General features: G+C 39.7%; 1 protein-coding gene across 1 annotated transcript in view; it reads left to right on the top strand.

Moving 5' to 3' along the window:
- The window catches only part of STK39 (serine/threonine kinase 39), a 318,732-nt gene that overhangs the window by 258,814 nt on the left and 38,245 nt on the right, over positions 1–21,673 (top strand). Inside the window, exon 16 of the mRNA XM_036747781.1 lies at positions 8,627–8,695. Coding sequence (XP_036603676.1) covers positions 8,627–8,695 — 69 coding nt within the window. The remainder of the gene's footprint in view (positions 1–8,626; positions 8,696–21,673) is intronic.

Genomic DNA, 21,673 nt, shown 5'->3' with positions numbered 1-21,673 from the left:
TTCTAGGTAAATTTTGAGTATTGTCCAAGCTATCCCAGGTGCTTTGCAAAATAAAAATATTTTAAGTGATTATATAAAGTAATGCATGTCAGTCAACGTTTAGGGAATCCCAGAGTGTAAAGGCACCTCAGAGGTCATCTAGTTCAGTCCACACTTTAGCAGGAGCCCCCTCCTAAACATTCCTAAGAAATGGCCACCCAGCTTTCACATTTGAAGACCTTCAGTGAGAGAAGCCTTTCTACTTCCCTAGTCATCACTACAGTCTTGATCAGCTCTTACTGTTTGGAATTTTTTCCCAGAATCAAGCTGAACTCCCTCTTTTATAGCGTTTACCCATTCTTATTTTAGGGGCAAGCAAAACAAAAGTGATTTTCTTTTCCATGCATGATAGCCTTTCATATAGTTGGAGGCAAGTACGTCATCCACTCTCAGTCTTCTGTTCTTCATATTAAACCTCCCCACTTAGAGAGGCAGGGTTGTACTGTGAAAAGAGCAGTATATATCCCCTCATAGCGATGCAAGACAGCTTGTTTGGACATTCCCTGATCCCTGCAGTGCTCATTCTAAAGATGAGGAAGCTTAGAGAGATTGAGCAAGTGACTTGCCCAGTACTCACATGAGTACTCAGTGGAAAAGGAACAACTTAAACTAATATCTTTTGCCTTTCCAATTCCAGTGCCCTTTTCACTGAGCCACAATGCCAGGAGCTCTCTTAGATTTGACCCATTGTTCTACCCTGTTGATATCTTTCTGGATCCTGATTCTGTTTTCCAGTGCGTTCAACTTCACAACTTCACGCCCCTATATAGATCTGAAAAATATGACACCGTCCAAGTAACTGATAAAATCACTGAAGCAATTAGAATAAGTATTTGTCCTTGAGTCATTCCTTAGAGACTGCCATCTGGGGTTGACCTTGATCATCATTCTTTAGATGTAATCATTCAGTAAGTTCCAAATCTATCTAACTCTACTATCTTTTTCGAGTTCCCATCTCTCCATCTTGTCCACCAGGGTGTCCTGATTGAATCTTTAAAATACCTCGAAAAAATTGGATATGCTATGCCACTGACATTACTTTGATTTACCATTCTAGTTACTGTGTTGAAAAAGGAAATGAATTTAATCTGACATGATCCTTGCTGGCTTCTAATATTTACCTTTTCCCCTTCTAAGTGCTCATAAACTATTCTTTTAATAGTGTGTTCTAAAATTCTTCTGGGAATTGAAGTCAAGTTTACTGACCTATAATTTGAAGAATCCTCCTTCCCCTTTTTAGAAAATTGTATATTTGCCCGTCTCCAGTCTTGTGGCACTTTTCTTCTCCATAGTTTTTTCATACACTGCCTATATTAAATGCTGGCCTTCTACATCCACAAGTTTTATTTTATTACCCTGTGATATAGTTCTTCCAGGCCTAGTGACTTAAATTCATTGAGGGCAGCCAAGAACTCTTATATCTCCTCACAGCTTTTGATTTCCATTAACTTTTTAAATCTCTACTCTTGGATCTAAAGTTAATTTGGCTCATTTCAGAAAATATTGATCACCTCCTCTTTGCGGGGTACTTTGCCAAGCACTGAAGAGAGCAAGATAAATATAACACAGATTCTGCTCTCATGTAGTTTATAATCTAATGAAAGGGAGTTGGGAGTAGGGTAGAGATGGAGGGACTTTAACATATATGCAGAAACCAATGATAGGTACAAAAGGGAGGCCCAGGGTAAATTGCTAAAAGAAATTTGAGAATGCTAAGACTACTTTCTGCTCTGGCAGTTAGGGAATACTTCATGAAGGAGGAGGAACTTGAGTTGGGCCTTGGAGGAAACAAAAGTCTAAAACAGAGAGAGTAGGAGTTGGCAGCGAGGGAGGGATTTAATTTCATGCATGGGTGACAGTATCAACAAAGAAAATTTTAGGAGAGGGCAAGGTGAGAATGGAGAAGCAAGAATTAATTCATTTTAACTTGTATCTCTAGAGAATGTGAAGAGAAGTAGTAGTATATAGTAAGGTTGGAAAGGTAGGTTGTGGAAGGCCAGGTGGAAGAGGCAGTGGGGTCCAGTGAAGGTTTTTGAAAATACAGGTGATGTGATCAGATAATACATTAGGACAATTACTTGTATAACAGTGTGAAAGATGGTTTGGTAAAATGATAGATTAGAAACAGGGAAATGAAACCAGAGAGGATATGAGAGAGTTGATAAGAGGATAGGATTTGGGTATTTGTATTGGAAATGGAATATAGAAGATTGTAAGGAAATACTGTCATGGAATAATTGATAGGCCTTGACGACTGATTAGATGGATAGAGAAGGAACAGCCAAAGAGGATACCAAAGTTCTAAGCTTTTTGACGGGGAAGATGTTGTTACCATCAGGAGAAAGTGCAATTGGGAAGAAGGGTGGGTCTTGGAAGTTAAGATGAAGTAGGTTTTGAACAGAATGATTTTAAAATGCCAGGAGGAAGTCTGGGCAAGGATAACTAACCACAGGCAGCTAGAAATATGGAATTGAAATTCTGTGAAGAGATTAAGGGTGTTAGATAGATATTTGGGAGCAACTTGATAGAGGTAATAATTGAAACCATAGGAGTGGTTGAGATCACCATGGGAAAGAGTATAGATAGAAGAAAAGAGAACCAGAACTTAAAGCTTTGTTGGGGAGAGGAAAGACTCACATTTCAGTGCAGGAGGAGGATGGGGAGCTGGGCCAGGATACAGACAAGGAATGCTAACCAAGTAGGGAGAGAATGAGGTGAAGGCAGGAGATAAGAAGAATAAATGGTGTGGTCAGCAGTGTCAGATGTAAAAGGAGAATAAGAAAAAGCCAGATGTCTAGGAGAATGAGGATGGGAAAAAAGAGGGCCTCTCTGACCAAAGTCAAAGAGAGGAGCTGTTTGAATAGTGTGGGTAAGGACTACCAATGTGCAGGGTGTTGAGAAGTGACTGAGTGGTTGTTGAAATGAACTTGGTGAGTATAGAGTAATCTTACTGGGAAGTTGGCAGTAAAGGAGAGGGGAGAGAGATAAGACACTGGCTTCATCAGCAGTATAAAGGGAAGGGCGTGCGTGCGTGCCTGTGTGTGTGTGTGTGTGTGTGTGTGTGTGTGTGTGTGTGTGTGTGTGTTGGGGGCCTGTGAGTATTTTTGTAAGCCAAGAAAAGGGAACCAAAAAAGTGAGATAGGCAACAGACAGGAGAAGGAGGCACATTTGATAGGCTTGCATAGTGAAGCAGATGACAGACAATGGGGCTGAGCTTTCAGGTGAAGATAGGAAACTCATTCAGAAGAAGTCCACCTCTGAAATGAGAGAAAAGCAAGAAAAGATGAGTGTGTTCAGTGAGACTCAGAAGAGGCAAAGGACTTCATGGCACTTGGGCTTGTTTTAGTAAAGGTCATCTTCTACTGAGATTGAAAGAGAGGAAATGGAATCTGGGGCTTCCCAAAAGAAGGCCCCTTTGGCACAACTGAGTAGTCCTACCTGTTCCATTACCATACCCTCTTCCAGGCTGCATCTTTGCCCCTTTGGTCATCCATTTGCCTCCAAGCATAGCTTAATAAACCACCAACATTTCTCATAGTTTTGTAACAACCAAAATTGGTTTTGGTTAGTTTTAATTCTTATTCACTTAATAGAGTTAAGCAGAAGTTCTCATTCTTATCTCTGGGGACTAATATTAACCTCTGTAATTGCTTTTATGGGTAATGTCTGACATTGAAAGTAGTTAGTTAATGATGGCAGGGGACTTAACAATTTTCTACAAAATTTGAAACAAAAATATTGAGTAGACAATATGGATAAAACCTCATGGCAGCAGATTAATGTTGAAACAATACCAAGTAAGGACTTCATTGGTATTTTTATCTTGTTTCATTTTATCTGAAGGATTAAAAATGAACATTGCAATAAAAATCAATTGTAATTTCACTGGCAACAAAGAAATGGATTCCCGTTTCTGCACCAGTTGTGCTTGCTTTGGCAACATCGGTTGCCATTTTTTCATCAAAGTTCCCTGCTCTCGGTTGCCAGACAGTATTCAAGGCCTTCTGCCATCAGGCAGCATTCACTAGGCAATGCTGTAACTGAGGCACAATGTGTCTATCCTCCAATAATAATATCTCACATTAGAAGTCATTGGTAGTGTCTGCTGACATTTCAGATATTTTCTGCAGGGAGCAGGTGAATAATTTACCTATTTTCATGTCCATATTTATGATGACAGGCAGCAAGTGAATAGAATATGTAAATGGAGTCAAGGAGACTAGGTTTTAGGTCCTGTCTCTGACACTTACTGCCTGTGACTCAGGGCAGATCTGTTAACCTTTCATTGCCCCAGGCAACTAACTCTCCAAGACTCTTAAGTTGCTGGTCTGCACTAACAGGCGAGTTTCCTCAGTGACAGTTCTAAACCACACTAATGAAATCTCAGGTCCAGGCCAAAAGAAAATAAAATTGACAAATATAATGCAGACATTGCACTTTATATTGGAATATTAGGATTCTGTCTTCTATTGTAAGTAGTTTTGCGCAGATGGTCATCAGTGATTCCCTCAGACTTTAGTTGTGAGAAGCAGTAATCTACACAGATACAAAATAAAATCCTGTTAAACCAGCCACTTCCAAGGTCCTTTCCAGCCCTAAATCCCCTATGTAGCGTCATGGGATGCAGCAGACCTGATTCGCTGGATCTTTTTTCTCTAGCAGCTAGGCCTTTGCCTTGTCTCCTCAGTGCCTCCTTCAGGTTTCAAGCTGCCATTCTTACCTCTAGCTTTTCAGGCTTCTCTTTCAGGGAAATAACAACAAGCCTCCATTCCTGCCTGCCAGTAACAGCACTTTGACCTCATAGGTGATTGAAAAAGCCTTACTATGAAGCACTGTAGGGAAACATGTTTGGTGTTGGGGAAAAGTAACAGATGAAAAGGTTAACAAATTCAGAGAGCTTACTCAGGCCTGATCTTCACCCACCTGTAGAAGATGTGCACTATTCTCCTTAGCTCTTTTCTGCCTAAATTTCTTCTCTTCTGTTTTGGTTGTAATAATAGCGTAGTTCCAGTTTCACCGCCGTGGATTGGCTGGCCAGAGCTGGCCTTCCCAGCCCTGCAGAATCTGCTTTTTCAGCCTTGAGTACAGATGGGATCATAGAGTCTGGGTGAGCCTTCTTGAGATAGTTCTCAGTTTCAGTGATTTCAGGATGTCTTACACTGACAAGCCAGTTAAGCCTGTTCTGACTGACCTCGCCTCTCAACTCCCCAACTACCAGCGAGAAAAGGATTATTCCCTATCTGGACCCCAAGGCCATTTTCTCCCAGTTTTTGGGGTCTTGGCATTTTTTTCTACTTGGACGTTTTCTGAACATCTTCATGCTCTGAACCCAGAAGTCGTTTACTCTTTATCTTGCTCCATTCTCTCTTAATAATAACAGCTTACATGTATAGTTACCCTGTGAGGAAGGTGTTACTAAAAGCACCATTTTACAGATGAGAAAAGTGCCCTTCACTGAGGTAAATGACTAATGCCTGAACTCTGGGATCTAAACCAAGGTCTTTCTGACCCCACAAACATCACTCTCCCACCATTCCATTCTCTTCTCTTTTAACGGGGTCCCTGAAGTAGATTCTACAAACCAGACCTTTAGCTGGTTTATGCTTTGATGAAAAACTGGATTCTAAGTTTTGCTGCCCAGTCAAATAGGCTGTTACTGATCTTTTTATTCCAAGGCTGTTCCCACTAGATTCTCTGGCTCTGTGGTTTTAGTTCTCAGATAAACACGGCCTTAGTTCCCTGATTGTGGCTAAGCTAACTAACTGACATCCCCCAGGGCCAGTAGATACTGGAACCGATCCATCCCATCTCCTCAGCTAGGGGGCAGTCACTTCCCCACTTTTGAGTCGCAGGTCACTTGGAGTCTTGGGGCCCCTGTCTCTAGACTAGGGCAGGTCTGTATCCTGGCACACATCATTTTTACCATAATTTTTAAGCAAGAATTCATGGTACACTAAGAATCAACTTATTCTCACCTGCATAGCATCATTTTATCATACCTCATCATTGAGATCTGATGGGAGTATAGCAGTATTTTCACAGAATGACAGTCACAAAACACACAGAAACACAGAGGAGTGCCCTATGCAGTCAGCCAACCTGCTGCTTTTCAGAATTTTTAATATGAGTCACCCAGTGCTTAGCAGAGCTGATATTCACAGCCATTTGTGAATGTCAGTAGCCTTGGCTGCACTCCAATATTATCCCTCATTTTTGCTCCATTAAAATATCTCATTTTTCAGCCCTTTTGTGCTGTAAAATCGCAGTATAACTTCAAGGATGAGTGGAGTAGGAGACCGAGGTGCTTTTAAACCAGACAACAAACATTTATTGAGCACCCACGATGTGCATTACTACGTGATGTCCAACAAGAAATTGAGTAAAATTTTTTTCCTAAATTTGCTGCTGGCTTCTGAGGACATAAAAATTAGGAGGTGCTATTTTCTGTTTAACCCTCTAGAAATTCTTTGCTACTATTTTGTAAAAAATATGTTATTCTTAGGTTTATTCCCAAGTATAAACCCTCTTAGGGGAGGCTGATAAACCTGGCTCATGTAGGACATCTCATGCTACTGGAATTATAAGAAAATAAACCAAACTTCTCATCCGTTTGGGAAAAAAAAGATCTCTAGCAATGTTTTAGTCTGGGGTTCTTAAATATTTTGGGTATCGTAGAGCCTTTGGACCTACTGGTGAAGCCTGTGGACTTCTCAGAATATTTTTAAATGCATAAAATTGCCAAGGAAATCAATTCTATGAAATATGGCTATCAAAATATTATAAAACAAAACAAAATTCACAGACCCCAGACTAAGATCCTTTGTTCTTGTCTATTCCTTCTACATTCACTTTAAGAAAGAAAATGAACAAAGTCATGGGTGACAGTTACTCAGTTTTGCACATGGAAGGTAGAAGAAATACATATTGAGTCCACTTTTTTTTTAAACTGTTATTGTGAAACTTGGACTGTGGTGGGAAAGAGGTATTGGGGTGGGCAGACAAGTTTTGAAGTATGGAGAATACCCTTTGTGACTCCATGATGCCAAGTATAAAAAAATAGCATTCCTCCACCCTTCCCACCATATCTACACAAACACACACACACACATGCAGTGGCGTCACAGGGATGTGGCCGGGGCTGTTTTGGGGGCTGCTTTGGCAGAGGTGACGTAGCTCCTGTGACCCTGCCATCTGTCATCTCTGGAGTATGGGAAGATGCTTACATTGCAGCCTCCTCACAGCTTACCTCTGGCTTCTGTGGTATTCTTCCCTGTAAGGCTGGATGCAGAGGAAAATGACTCAGTGCAGTGTAGACTGGATCAGGGAATATAACCGGAGCCTTCTGAGCCCAGAGGTGTCACTCATTGTGTTGATTTATATTTGCAGGTATGAACGTCATGAAGGCAAGGGTCATTTCTTATCTATACTATATCTATAAGGTCACTTATCTATACTTATCCTCTGAGAGGTAGTATGGCAAAGGGGATAGAGAGCCAGCTTCACATTGAGGACAACCTGGGTTCAGGTCTCACTTCTGACACATACCAGCTTTGTCACCCTGGACAAGTCCCTAAACTTCTCAATGTCCTAAGCAAAGCCCTGAGACTCTAAGTGGCAGACAAGTAGCTGCTCCAGCGCTTAGCACAGTGCCTGGTCCATAGTAGGCACTTAATCAGTGTTTATTGATTGATTGATTGCTCTGCTTTGGTAAAATGTGTTTCCTCATTGGCAGTTCCCTCTGCCTCTTCAATCAGAGGTCCATTCTCTTCCTTCTCCCTCTTTCTCCTCCCTCCCAAACCAAGCAACTCCAACAGGGCTCAGCACATAGTAAACATTTAATGTGTATTTATTGAAGTGAATTGTATGTAGTGGTTTCTAAGATTTCTGGTTTTGGCATCTTTGTATCCCCAGAATTATAATGTCTATTAAGGCTGGATAACCTATGTACTCTTCTTACCACTCTTTCAGTCCCATCATTGTAAGAAAGTTACTTTCCACAGACTTTACCAGAGGTTTAATTATTTCATTCAGTTGTGTTTTGTAAGAAAATGTATGAGTCTGTTACTGTCAAATGATCATTGTCAGGATAGATATATGTTTTAATAGGACAAATTAAAAAGGCCCATTTTAGGAGTCCATCAGTTGTTTGTGCCAAATCTATGGCATATCAGATAGTAGTAATTTGGCCTTCATCTTAAATCTTGACTCTCTAACTGCTAAAGATTGAATTGGATTGAAAGATTACTAGTATTAACTCTGACAAGAAAGAAGAGCAATTTTTATGTAACTGAATCAAAGTGCATTTAGTGAATAATTCCGACAATAGAGAAGAAACATTTCTTGGTTCACCAAAAATGAAATAATAATTTCACGTGACATCTACTGAATAGATGGCAAGATGCTAATTATAGCTGATAAAATTTGTCATGGTATCCCTCTGGATTTTCTTCCTAAAGTAGACTTTGAAATTTAATTAAAAGCATATGTAGGTAGAGTTTGGTATCAGAAAATATATGTATTTTTAGATTTCATTGGATTATTGATTTTTATCTTATGGCTGATACATATTCATTTCACATTTGGACAGACACGGCAGATGGCGTTTCTCAGGAGCTGTTCTCTGCAGGCCTGGTTGATGGTCATGATGTAGTTATAGGTAAATCACTTTTTAGTATGCGGTGTTATCTTTGTCTGTTGATATGCCAAATGCAGAAGTGCTTAGAAAAATGTTTTCTTAAGGGAATGATTCTCCACTTTACTTCATGTAGAAGCTTTTAAATTCTGCTTGAATTTTTACTTTGTATATATGGCAGGAATATATCTTGAGATGTGTTTTACTTATGTTTCTAAAAAATAAGAAGTTCATTTTTACATACAATAACATCTGGCTTATCAAGGAGTCACTTAAACAATCATCTTAACTTGCCAAAATTGCCAGATACACAGTAGTAAGCCACATAGATCACTGCAAAAACAAATGTCCCAAAGTCCATTTGCTCAAGCTGAAACATTATTCATCAGAGAGCTCCCTCGGAGTCTTCCTGAGCATTTATTTTAACTCTTATTTTAAACACAATTATAACAAGGTTGCCTTTCCATTTTCCAAGTCTACCAAAGATTAGAAGCTGAAAATTAAAAAGCAAGGGAAAGACAGGCATACTGACATCAAGGAATGGTGACCGACAGCCTGGAATCAAGGAAGCAGGCAGACAAACTATCTCTAAATGGCAAGAACTTTAAAAGCATAATCATCTGAGGACTTTAAGGTACAGGCCAATATCTCTTTGTAGCTCAGTAGCCCTTGAGGACTACAGCACAGAACAGTGAATGTGTTCATAATGATGACCATGAGTCATCAAGACAAGGGTAAATTCTGTTCTATATCCTCTGTATAAGATGGCATTGAAGTGCTTACTGGGGTAAGGTTTAGTTATCTGAAAAAGTCACATATGGAAACCTTACTTCCTGGTGATGCTTGATGTTTCATTTTGTGCATGAACATCTGTAAATGCATGTTGATCTCCACTACTCATTCACCTCAGTGATTTCCTAGAAGCCATGTCATGAAATAATTTCTCACAGAACAGCTCTGCATTTCTTATAGAAACAGCTATAATTGGGGATGACTCAGCATCCAATGAAGCTTAAGTATGACCCAAATTATATCATAAAAAGCAAAGAGAGAGTAACTATCAAGTTCCCCAAGCATTTAAAATGGTAACATTACTCTCCAAGTTCTTGTGAGCTAGGGTATATACTCTACGTATTGGTTATGCCCTTTATTCCTTCTGTAACTGTATTGATTTTGGCCCTCCAGAAGGCCAAAATCCATCACACTTCATTCTGCCACCTAACCATTGTGGAATCCTGTGGGTTTCTTTTTTGTCCTCTGGTTCTTTTCTAGATGAGGACTGAGAAAATGAGCTGTTAAACTGAAGTTTATACTTTGTACTTTTGGTTCAGAGTTCTTTTAAGTTAAAATCATCAGTCGGTGAGAAAGGTAAAATACGTTCATTTATGCAGAAGAAACAAGAAAATACCTTACTACCTCCAGGTTTCCCCATAAAACTGAAAAGGAAAAAGCCACCTCAGCAAACAGAGAAGTGTTTCTCTCCCCACAAAAGATCTCAGGCAGCTACAATCCAGATGGGAACAAAATGAATTGGGATTTAAAATAAAAAAACACAAATTTTAAAAAATAAGCAAATAAAGATCAGCCCTTTCTCCTGCCTGGCAAGAATGGTGTTGAAGATCAGATTGTCTCAGGGTTAAGTTGGAATATGTGATGAAAGCAACAAACTAGTGGGAAAGACTCTGTGTTTTATCTTTCCTGTACGTAGTTTCATTTCAGGTTCTTCTCTTAATTCAGGTTACCGTCTTTGTCCCAGGATAGCTAATAATATGTGTGTATGAATATATTTTTAAAAAAATGTAATATGCAGCTATTTCCATTTCTCATCCTTCCTACTTTCCTAAAATTGTTTGCTCTTTTGCTATTTTCCTTAGAATAGTAATATTCTTTAATGTGTGCAATATTTGAAAATATAACTAGGTGGCTACATATATTCATTATGTAGTGGTGCTGAAATGAATTAAAATAATTTAAAATGGGGTTATCATGGTCTATAGTCTTCTGTTACGGATGACAAGAAATGGTCTGCACTTACTTGTGTTTTCTATTATAGTAGATGGCATATCGAGTCTGACCATCTGATCAGCAATTAAAGTATTATAAGGGTGAGCAGATTATGTTTTTGAAGCAAATCACATGTCCCACAACACGGCCTTTGGGAAAAAAGGGTAATTTTCAATTGCAAAGAACAAAAATCTCAAAGACAAGATTCTCAGAGTGCCACAGAGTCTACTGTTTTCAAGACTGCAAAGTTCAAGTTATAGATTCAAATTTGTGGTGTTGTCAAGGACTGTACAGAAAAGAAAAAAAAATTTAAAATGGGAGTTTGAATGGGTTTTTGAGGTAGTAGACTTTCCCCAATTATATCATCAAATAGTTTGAATTAGTTAAAAAATAAATTTCCAATGATTTCTGTGATTTCTTTTTTTTTATCTTGAAATAAGTTTTTATGATGGAATGAAAAGCCCTGGGAAAAAAAAAAGCAATAGTCGAAAAAACTATATGCTACGGACCAGTGAATATTATGACTTTTACTGAAACAGTAACAAATGGAGGTTTCACAAAATCTTCAATACCTAGCTCCAGGGTAATCTGCCTTTGGTTTCCAAACCTTCATAAAACAGAATTTGGATTGAAGGAGGAGGCTGATAGGGACATGAAATGATTGCCTTAGTGCAAAGACAGAGTAGAACAGAAATTAAACGCAGTGCTTGTAGACTCCAGTAATAAGCCAGCTGTCATTGTACTTATTTAGAGGTACCTTCTAGGAAGACCTTTTGCTTTGCATAATTGGGAAATGATAAAAATTGGTGAGTCCCCCCGAGTGACTATTGGCTAAGGAATCTGAACTTCACTTTAAAGGTGGAAAAATGTGGAGATAAGATGTAACATGAAAATATGCCTATTGTGTCTGGTTCTGTCTTGATTTAGAAATGGCAGTATGCAAGTTGTCAAATTCCTTGGTATTCCCAAATAGGAAAGGCTATAGGAGAGAAAGATTAGTTTGCTTAACCTTGCTTTGGTGAGAGGTTTGCTTTCTGATTGAAAGGAACTGATAAATAACATTCCTCTTTTCAGCTGAAGCATGCAGAAATCTAGCTTCTCTCTAATGTGTCAAAGGAGACAATAATCTCAAGTTCTGCAAAAGCCTTATGAAACATAAGATTCTTCCTGCTCCTTTTAATAAATCCTCCAAGCTGCTGGGCAAGGTGTGGCAAGCAGAGCATCTTCGAATACTCTTCCAAGAGACAGTTTCTTGGCCTGCCCAGCCAGCTCATTCTCTCTTAGCTGTAGTCAGCAAGGAAAGTTACTGGAGAGAGGTTTTAGATGAAAATGGTGGGTGAAAGCCAGTTGGCAGTGAGCCTTCCAGAATCACACCACTGTGTTTTAACCCATGAAATCCCTCAGTGCTTGGTATTTAGTAGGCACTTAATAAATGCTTGATTCAGCAGTATCATCAGCATGTGCATATTTATCTTGAGCCCTTGAACGTTCTCAGCAAATAGCAGAAATAGCTGATATTGCCTTTTACTATGGCCCTGTAGTGACCTATAAAAGTCCCTTGTAAAGTCGTTTGAGTTTAGCTCATTAGGCTAGTATACTAGTCTAAGTGCACTAAGTTTAAGTGACTGAGGGCCCTTTGCTGTTACTTGCAGATCCATGTAAATGGTTCTGTTCATCACCATGCTATGGGGGAGGAGCATGGAATTGGGGGACGGGGCAGTGGGCAAAGCCCTATGGTGGAATCCTGGCTTGGCTGTACCACGTGACAGGTCACAGAACCTCTCTGGGCTAACCTCAGATTCTTTACCCATCGAGCTGTAAAATGCTATGATGAGCATTTTTTGACCACCACAGTGCTTGGGCAGCTGCGGGGCACCATAGTGCACAGAGTGCTGGGCCTGGAGTCAAGAAAACTCATCTTCCTGAGTTCAAATGTGGCTTCAGACACTTAGTAGCTGTGTGACCCTGGGCAAGTAACTTCACCTTGTTTGCCTCAGTTTCCTCAGCTGTAAAATGGATATAATAATAGTACCTACCTTCCAGGGTTTTTGTGATGATCAAATGAGGTCATCTTTGTAAGGTGCATAGCACAATGCCTGGCACAAAGTAGGTGCTTTATAAATGCTAGTTGTTCTTATCATTTATTTACATGACGTTTACTTCTACATGTATCTTCTCTCCTGTCCCTCAAAATGAGCAAACTGTCCCTTGTAACAAGGATTTTAACAGGCCAAAAGAGAAGAAAAAGCAGCAAAACCAACCAAGACATAGCCTTGTCCAAGAGTATTCCCTCAGCCGTTGTCTCCCACATCTGCAAAGAAGGGAGGGGAGGTAGATGAGGCATCTAGGTGGTACAGTGGATAGAGCTCTGGACCTCTGGGGTCAGGAAGCCTTGAGTTCAAATCTAGCCTCAGGCATCTGCTAGCTGTAGAACCCTGGGCAAGTAATTTATTCCCCATCTGCCTCAGTTTTTCCATATGTGAAAATTGAGATAATAATAGTATATATTGGGTTGTTGTGAGGATGAAATAAGATAATACTTATCAAGTGCTTTGCAAACCTTAAAGTGCTACATAAAATGCTAACTATCCTCCACTCTATTCTGAGGCTAAACTTGGTCGTTACAATTATATAAGCAGAACCCCTGTTTCTTAGGAAGGGAATCTTTCATACACCTTGCCTGCCTCTGCTCACTGCATTCCAGAAAGAGAATTTACTTGGTTGGGAGGACATTTTTTTCTGGCTCTATTACTGCCTGGCACAGCCTTTTGAAGCAGTTTTTCTGCATTCATCTTCTCTGCATCTCCTATCTGAAAAGGAAGCAGCAGATCTGCTTTGCTTTGCTCTCATACCTGATGTCCTTCTGTCTCTTCAGGTCTGCTTTAAAGCTGCCTGTTTTCTCTTTAAAGAGAGAGAGAGAGAGAGAGAGAGAGAGTGTGTGTGTGTGTGTGTCTTGCCCAGTGTCACACAGCTGTCTACGGTTAGTGTCTAAAGTTGGCATGATATAATCTTGTTAATAGAAATTTGTTCCACACCAAAAAGTAGGATGGTTGTTAATTAAAACAAAGAACAACCTAGTATTGCTGTTGAGACAAGTACTCCAACATTACCTATTTTTATTTAATGGTCCAAGTATCTTCCCCACCAAGGCATGCTGCAGACAGAATCCTGAATCACTGTGGACCATGAGGATGCTTGGGCCAGGTACCCTGGACGCCCTAGCAGCAGGTAGTAATATCTGCATCTGTGGTATGCAGTCTGGAACTAGGACACCGTCAGTCATTTTCTTGATGAAACACTTGGGGAAGAGGGAGCCTGTCTTGGCAATGAAGCCTTTTCTTGGGGCCTCTTCTTATATTCAGTTCAGTCATTAATGCTGTGATTTTTATTTACTAGTGAGGAAACTTAGGGGTCATCTCTCATCACCTGAACTGCTCTGCTTTAATGTTGAAGTATATAATTTTTCCAAATGATGGAAAGCCCTTAAGCATGTACCTAAATGCTGTTGTATTTTAAGTCATGCTCATATTTAGTGAAGATGTGGCTAAGTGATTTATGCTCAGGAGTTATCTGTATATTAAGTGAGTGCCTTGGGGTTTATTGCAGGTGCCTTGGGAGAAGAGACATCACTAGTTTGCTGTATTCTGTTTATTGGAGTTAAACTGGGAATTTTTTTCCTGGCAGCACCAACAGAATCTTTTAGGATTTTTTTTCTTTTATCTAAACCTTGCTGCTGAAAATGCCAACTGTAGCATCCCGCTTTTCAAATCCCAAGCTTCTATTTTCCCTTATTTACAACTACTCAGAAGTGTTCCTGGTAGTCAGATAGGGGAAAATACACAGTCAGCTTTTAAAAGTTAGTGCCCAGAAATAGTACTTTAAACTTTAATGCAGGAAAGCACTGGTTCTGGAGGGAGAGGACCTGACTGAATTTGTTGGCTAGCTCTGCCACTTTTACTGCATGGCTGTGTGACCTTGGACAAGTCACTCCAGATGTTTGCTGGTATGTAAAATAGTGGGTTGGGCAGGATAGGTTCTTAAGGCCTTTCCAGGATGAAAGCTGTGCTCCTGTAAAAGGTCATTCTTTCTAATTTTGCAGATTCAGAAGCATAAGCTTCTCATTCTTTAGATGTAGATAAGTTGAGGTCTCAATGAAATTAAAGTTTTCAGGAGAAAGTTTTTTTGTCAGGAAAATCTCAAAGCAAATATGTTTAGGGGCAGTTCTTTTCAGTAATTTCATTGAGTAACCCTCCAATAAAGACCTACACCATTGCCTTCTTATATGGTGTGGAAGTGACCCTGACTTCTTAAAAAAAAAAAAAAACAAACCATTTCAGTACAGTGTAAGCTTAGACATGTCTTCCTAAATTGCAAGGATTTGGGATGGGGGGGTGGAGAGTGAGTTACCATCTGTCACCAAAAACCACAAAGCTTAGGGATTAAGTGAGGGTAAAAAAATGTAAGATGACTTAAACTCAGATTTTCCTAGGAATTAGGATTGCCGTGAATCAAAAACGGAGAGTCAGAACCTACAGAAAAATTCTTGTTGGTGTGTGTACCTCGCCCCTGCTGCCTGTTTGGTTGTGAAGCTTTGTCCCCTCGTGTAAAATGGAGAGAAAGCCACCTGTACACGTTTTGGCAGGATTGGGAATAGAGTTTATATCCTGCATCTGAGTTTTGGGATTGAGTGGAATTGTCCAAAATAGGAGCCATTACTGACATAAGCTAAGAGTTCCTTCTGTGTCATTCTTTTAAAGTATACCATAACACCTGTAATTCCCCGATTGAGCTCTGATTCTGAATCTGGGATGATGAATCCTTTCTGCTGCACAACTCTCAAACCCTGATTTTTCTGATGAACTTTTTCATTATTGTTTATTGAGAAATTCGAAGTGTTGTGAGGCTCAAATAGGATGATGAATGAATATATGGTACTTTGTGGTCATTAGCTAGAAAAGTCAGCCAGTGCCATGATAATCGTTGTTACTTCTGCTGCTACCACCATCAATCAAATTAACCAATAGTTAAAGAGCCTACTGAATGCCAGGCATTGGGCTAGGTATGTGGTACACAGATGGGAGCCAGCATTCTGATGGAGGAGACAACAAGTGAATAGAAGTCTGCACAGGATAAATGTAAGGAGAACAAACAGAAATACATAGTAGTTGACTACAAGCTAGTTTTGGAGTTAGGCATTAGCAAGTGGGGGCATCAGGAAAAGCTCCTCGTCAAACAGGAGTCAGTCAGTGTTTTATATTTAGATCTAGATACCGAAATCTACATATTTTATATCTAGATATTAACAGCATTTAGTATAATTGGTTTCCTTTGCAATCCTATGTATTTTTAATGTATTTTAAAACACATTATTTTGAAAAGAGATCCATGGACTTCACCAGCCTGCAAAGGGTCCATGGCCAAAAAGATTAGGAACCTTTGATGTAGAAGGTGCCGCCCAGTATGAGCCTGGGTGAGAGATGGTGGAGTGTCTCACTCAATTTGTTGGTGGGTTATAAAGCACAGTTCCCTTAAAAAAAATTAAATCAGAACATAGTGAAGGGTCACCATTGTTACTACTGTTAATAATATTAATAGCACACATTTATTTGGTGCTTTGCTTGTTATAAAGCGCTTCTCACACCGTAACTGTGAGGTAATGAGTACAAGCATTGTTTTTCCCCCATTTTACAGGTGAGGAAACTGAGGTTCAGAGAAGTAAATTAAGTTTCTCAAGGTGATGTAGCTAGTATCACTATTAGCAGTGGTTTCAGGCACCAACTGGCAGGCGGGGGTTGGGAGGGTTCGGGAGACACCAGTCCATACCTAAGGATCTACATATTGACTTAGTTTTAAAATGTACTATTATCAATGTTTTATTGTATTTTTATTTATTTTGTTAAATATTTTCCAATTACATTTTAATCCAGTTCAGGGGACACTTGGGAATGTCGTGGGACACATGCGTGGGCCCCTTGTTTGTTACTTGCTAAGAGCATAGGCATAGTCAGGATACCTTAGAATGGTGGTGGCAAACTCAAATAGAAAGGGATCCCTGCAGGCCAGAAAGCCACAAATGAGCATTACCTGTGTTGTATTGTAATTTTTGTTTATTTTGTTAAACATTTCCCTCTTAAAGTTTAATCTGATTCAGGCACAAGGAATTTGATACCTTTCCCTCATTTACAGATGAGGAAACTGAGGCCCAGAGGCCTTCAGCGACTCGTTTAAGACCACAGAGCTAAAAAGTTGGAGAGCCGGAGGCTGCACCCCCAGCTCTCCGACTCCACATTAAATACATGATACCTAATTGCCAGTGCAGTGCTTTGAACCCAGCCAGGCCAAGATTTTTCCTCTCTATACTACCTTCAGCTCAATTCAGTTCATCAAACATTTTTTAAGCACCCACTATATGCAAAGCATTGCATGAAGTCCTGGTGCTATAGAGAGGTAGATTTCAACACAAGCCTTTCTTTAAAAGAACTTAAAATGTGATGGCTAGACTGTACACAAAGATGGCGGGGGGGGGGGGGGGGGGTGGCGAATGCCAAAGAAAGGCCCAGGAAGTCTATGAGAAGTTTGAAGAAGGAGATATGTGTCAGTAGACTCTTCCTGACTTCTGAGTGATTTCAAATTTCTCCATTTTGGTCTATTTGTCTGCAGACTCAGCTGTGACAGAGCTTTGTCTGGTTCATTCTGTTTCACTGTGGTCAATCTGTAGTACAATTTGAGCAACAAAGAATCCATAATTGCTAACCCCTGCTGCTCACAAAGCAACTTTTATGAGCTGCTGCAAATTATAACCCTTAAATCATCTTATTAGTAGGCCCAGTCCTCCACTGAAGTCACTTTGCAATCCCAGAGCATATTCAAGTATTCCATTTGAGTCCAGATTCAGGCAAACTCTCGTTCACTGATAGAAACTTTTGAATGTTTTATGGATCCTTTGTAATGTAAGTTCTGTCTATATGTTTATTTTCATCCACCTCCAAGTTTTCTGAGGCTGTAAAAATTTTGACCATTGACCAGTGTGCTCCCCAATGCCAATGTCCTAATCTCAAACCAAACCCATCTGTTCTTACTTGCCCAGCATGTGCAATAAGAGACAATTACCCACTGCCTCAAGCTCATTTCCCTCTGCACCGGATTCCCTTAGTTACTCAGCTAAGTTAGTAGGAGAGCAAAGAAACAAAATTTATTGTAGTTCTTTGAGACTCAGTGCCTAATTTTCTTTTTATCTTCTCTCTTATTTCTTTGGACTTTGATTTGGGCTAACTAACTTGGTGATGAGAATTGTAAAATTCTCAAATTTGGCTCTATGCCTTTCATTTGGTGCCCTTTTGGGAAAATAAAGAGGAAGTTTTTGCCAAGCCTAGTTATGAGCAATTAAGCTTGGGTCCTTAAATTTGAAGCTGGTTGTGCTTTTACCATCCAAAATTATCTATTTGTGGATATTTTAACTGCTAATTAATTCTGAGTCTTGAGGAATAGAGACGTTATGTGATAGCCTAGGCAGATATAAAAACATGGTGGTGTTTTTCCAATGCATGCTTTTTCAGTTGCATTACCAGAGTATAGGCACCACGTCTGTCTTAATTATCTCCGTAGCCTATTGAGCAAGGTTCAACCACTTGAGGCCTCTGACTGGGTTTTGCAGGCAAGGAAACTAGAATGTTCTTGGACTCCTTGTACAGGGTTCTGCCTTACGTCTTCTCTGCTCAGCCTATTGCAAAGTGAGACATTTCCGCTAGACCTGGAAGGCAGATTTGAGGAGGGGGCGGGGTTTGTTTTCTTTTGAAATATAGAACAACTTCAGAGTACCCACCATAATCTGGTCAGTCACGGGCAGTTTTGAGACCAGGAATAAGAACATCAAATTCAGTCTTCTTCCATTCCAAGCTCCCAGGAGGGCTGGATTGATTTTGAGCTTTAGCATTTGCTTTGGTAGTCTAAATTATCTACAATGCCTTAATTAAAACACAATATGTGTATTCACTGTTACTTTTGTTGAAAAATCTTTCCATGAAATAGGGTCAGAGTTCTTGGGTCATGACCCTGTACCTCTTTACTTGTCATCAAAATATGGTAATCCCAGTCAAAGGAAAAGATTCTGGAGTTGTTTATTTTTTGCTGCCTTACTTTTATTCACCTTCTCTTTGGCTACTGTGCTTCAAGGTATTGTTATCTCTCCTCCCTTTTCCCCCAGAGCCAGACTCCTAGAAAAAGCTATCTATGCTTGTTGCCTCTGCTGCCTCTCTTCTCACACACCTGTCAGCACTTTGCAATCTGGCCGTGCAACCTCGTCATTCAACTGAAACACCTCTCTCCAAAATTATTAATGATCCCTTAATTGCCAAATGTAATGGACTTTTCTGAATCCTCAATCTGTCAGCAAAGTAAGAAAGTATTCACCAAACTGTACTCCTAGACACTCTCATCTCTAGTTTTTGTGGTGCTCCTTCTCAGTCTCCTTTGCTAGTTCACCATTCATATCACACACTATAACATTGAGTGTGTCTCAAGACTGTCCTGAGCTGGTTCTGTTCTGTCTCTATCCTTCCTCACTTGGTGATCAAATAGCCCATGGATAGCTCACATATCCATAGTGTCAGATGATCTGGAGGAAGGCACTCAGTGTGTGGAGTCTATTCCCCATGGAGAACTGATGGGAAGATCTGGATAGGTAGTTGGAGATACAAGAGTGGAATTCATGAGAGAGACTAGGGCTGGATATAAAGAGGATGTGTATCTCATACAGGATGAGGAGATGCAGAGGGATTGTGATCTGTACTCTTGGAGGGAGTGCCTTTGGTTGGGGTCATCAGTCTGCTGAAATAGGAAATACACATCTTCTATGAGAATTTTCATCAGCAAAACCATGTAGGGAAAATGGGCCTTGGGTGCACTGTTTTGGATTTTTCCCCCTAAATATATCATCAAAGATAGCAAACAAATTTTCCTCTTAAGCTTTATTCTCACCCTGCACAAAACCTAACTGGGTATTTCATTCTAAATGTTGTTTCTTCACTTCCTACACATAATTCCCATTAGTTCTAATGTGAGGTGAGTTCACAGAAGGACAGGAAAATAGCCTTGGAGGGTTTTAGAGATAACTAAGTTTAAATATTTCACTACCCAGGCTCATTTAAGCTTTGGTGCATTGAAGAGTAATTCATACTAATTTAATATTTGAGGATCAGGAGAACTTCAGAGACACCTTCTAGTAATAGCCCACATCCAATTATTCTATCAAAGAAAAATTAGAAGTCCTAGCAAAAGCAAAGCTCATACATTCATCTCAAGCTCCTTCTTAATATTAAGTGACGGTTTATACTACATGAAGCAAGCATATCCTATGGTCTTGATGGTGAGATATAGTTCCTATGCTATAACATCACTTTGTTTTCACATGAATAAGAGCTCATGCTAAAATAACCCTTAAAGCAGAAACATTACCATTTTACTTGTACCGAGTACATAGAATATTCGTGTTCATAAGTGTCAAATAAACCTTCTATTCCAAGCAGAGTAATTGAAGGTAAGTCAAGTTAATTTTCCTGCAGCTAGTTGCCTAAATTAAAGCAGACTATCAGGTGTGCTAGTGCTGAGAGCCAGAAGCCATTTGGTTCAGTGGCCCCTGTCCTAGTTACCTTAACTATTAGTGCTCCTGCTTTACAAAGCTGTTAGTGATCCAGGTGAGGTTTTGGAGCAACCACCCTATTCTTCCTTCAGCCTCTGAGGATGTGGGGACTAAACTTTCTGCTGTACTTCCCTGATAAGAAATCAGTCAGTAATAGTGATTGGGTTAGAAGGAATAGAAAAGAGCTGGCAAACATTCACATTAGTAATGATGACATTTTAACCTAAACAGTTAAACATTATAGTAAAATCTTATATTTTAGGATTTATAGTTTATAGACTTTATCCCATTGGCCCTCTTTAACAACAGGTAAGTAGTATCTTGTTCTTCCAGCCAATCTATGAATTTATCAGTGTGTATCCTCCATACCATGGTGCAGATTGGAAACCATACGTGTCTTCTCAGACTGTGTACTCTCTTCCATGTCAACCAAAAAAGCCCCTCTAGAGGGTCCACCCAAACGGTTGAGGTCCATCTTCTAGGTCTCTTGACATTAGGTGTCCACCAGCTCCCTGTATGTTAGCCCTCACATTTGCTGCATGATTAGCCTGCCTCATTTTCCTGATCATTGGGTGATTTGGGTGATATCCTTTGTGCTGCTGCTTCTGCATAACTTTTGTTGGAAATATGCTACACTCTGCTCGCACTCATAGGTGAGTCCCTTCATTGCCCTACTCATGCATTGTTCTCCAACTTTCATTCTTTTCTATTCTGTGTGATTCAGCGATTTGCAGCCATATGTACACCATTAAAAGCAGGATCTTTGTTTCAGGGAGAAGCTTGGGCTTAGGCAAAGTTTTGCACACAACTTCCCAAACATAATACTATCTACTTTAACCCCTCTCTTCAGTTCTGCACCCAGTTCATTGTCTACCTGCACTTAGAGACTAGAAATGGGAGTTATCCATACTTCTTTGTATTATAATTTGGACAGTAATGTAGATCTGCCTGTTTTATGCCTAGCTTGACAGTAATAAGAGGGGCCATCAAGCAAAATTATTTCTGTGGTATCAAAATCGTGTATGATTTTAACATAGGAAAAACCTTATTAGAAGAGAGCTTCTTAGATAACATTTTGCTTTATAGAATTAAACTTTTTTTGTAGCTGTCAGATAATAAGAACAATGGGAATTTGTCTTATCTGCATCCTTCTGTCAATTATGTGACTGACAGTGTGGTCTACTGTTGAATATCATTTGCAAAACTTGTCTATTCCTTTTTCATACCTTTATCAGAGAGGCCCTCTATTTATGTGTAAATTATTCTCGGGGAAAAAAAAACTTTGTAGAAATGAGAAAATAGGCACATGACTTAGTATTGTTATTTTGTTATGATATATCACTGTATTATATTAGTTATAA

Source organism: Trichosurus vulpecula, chromosome 2 (assembly GCF_011100635.1).
Source record: "Trichosurus vulpecula isolate mTriVul1 chromosome 2, mTriVul1.pri, whole genome shotgun sequence".
Classification (NCBI taxonomy): domain Eukaryota; kingdom Metazoa; phylum Chordata; class Mammalia; order Diprotodontia; family Phalangeridae; genus Trichosurus; species Trichosurus vulpecula.
Note: the sequence above shows the minus strand (reverse complement) of the source record. Positions and strands in the feature narration are given on the sequence as shown.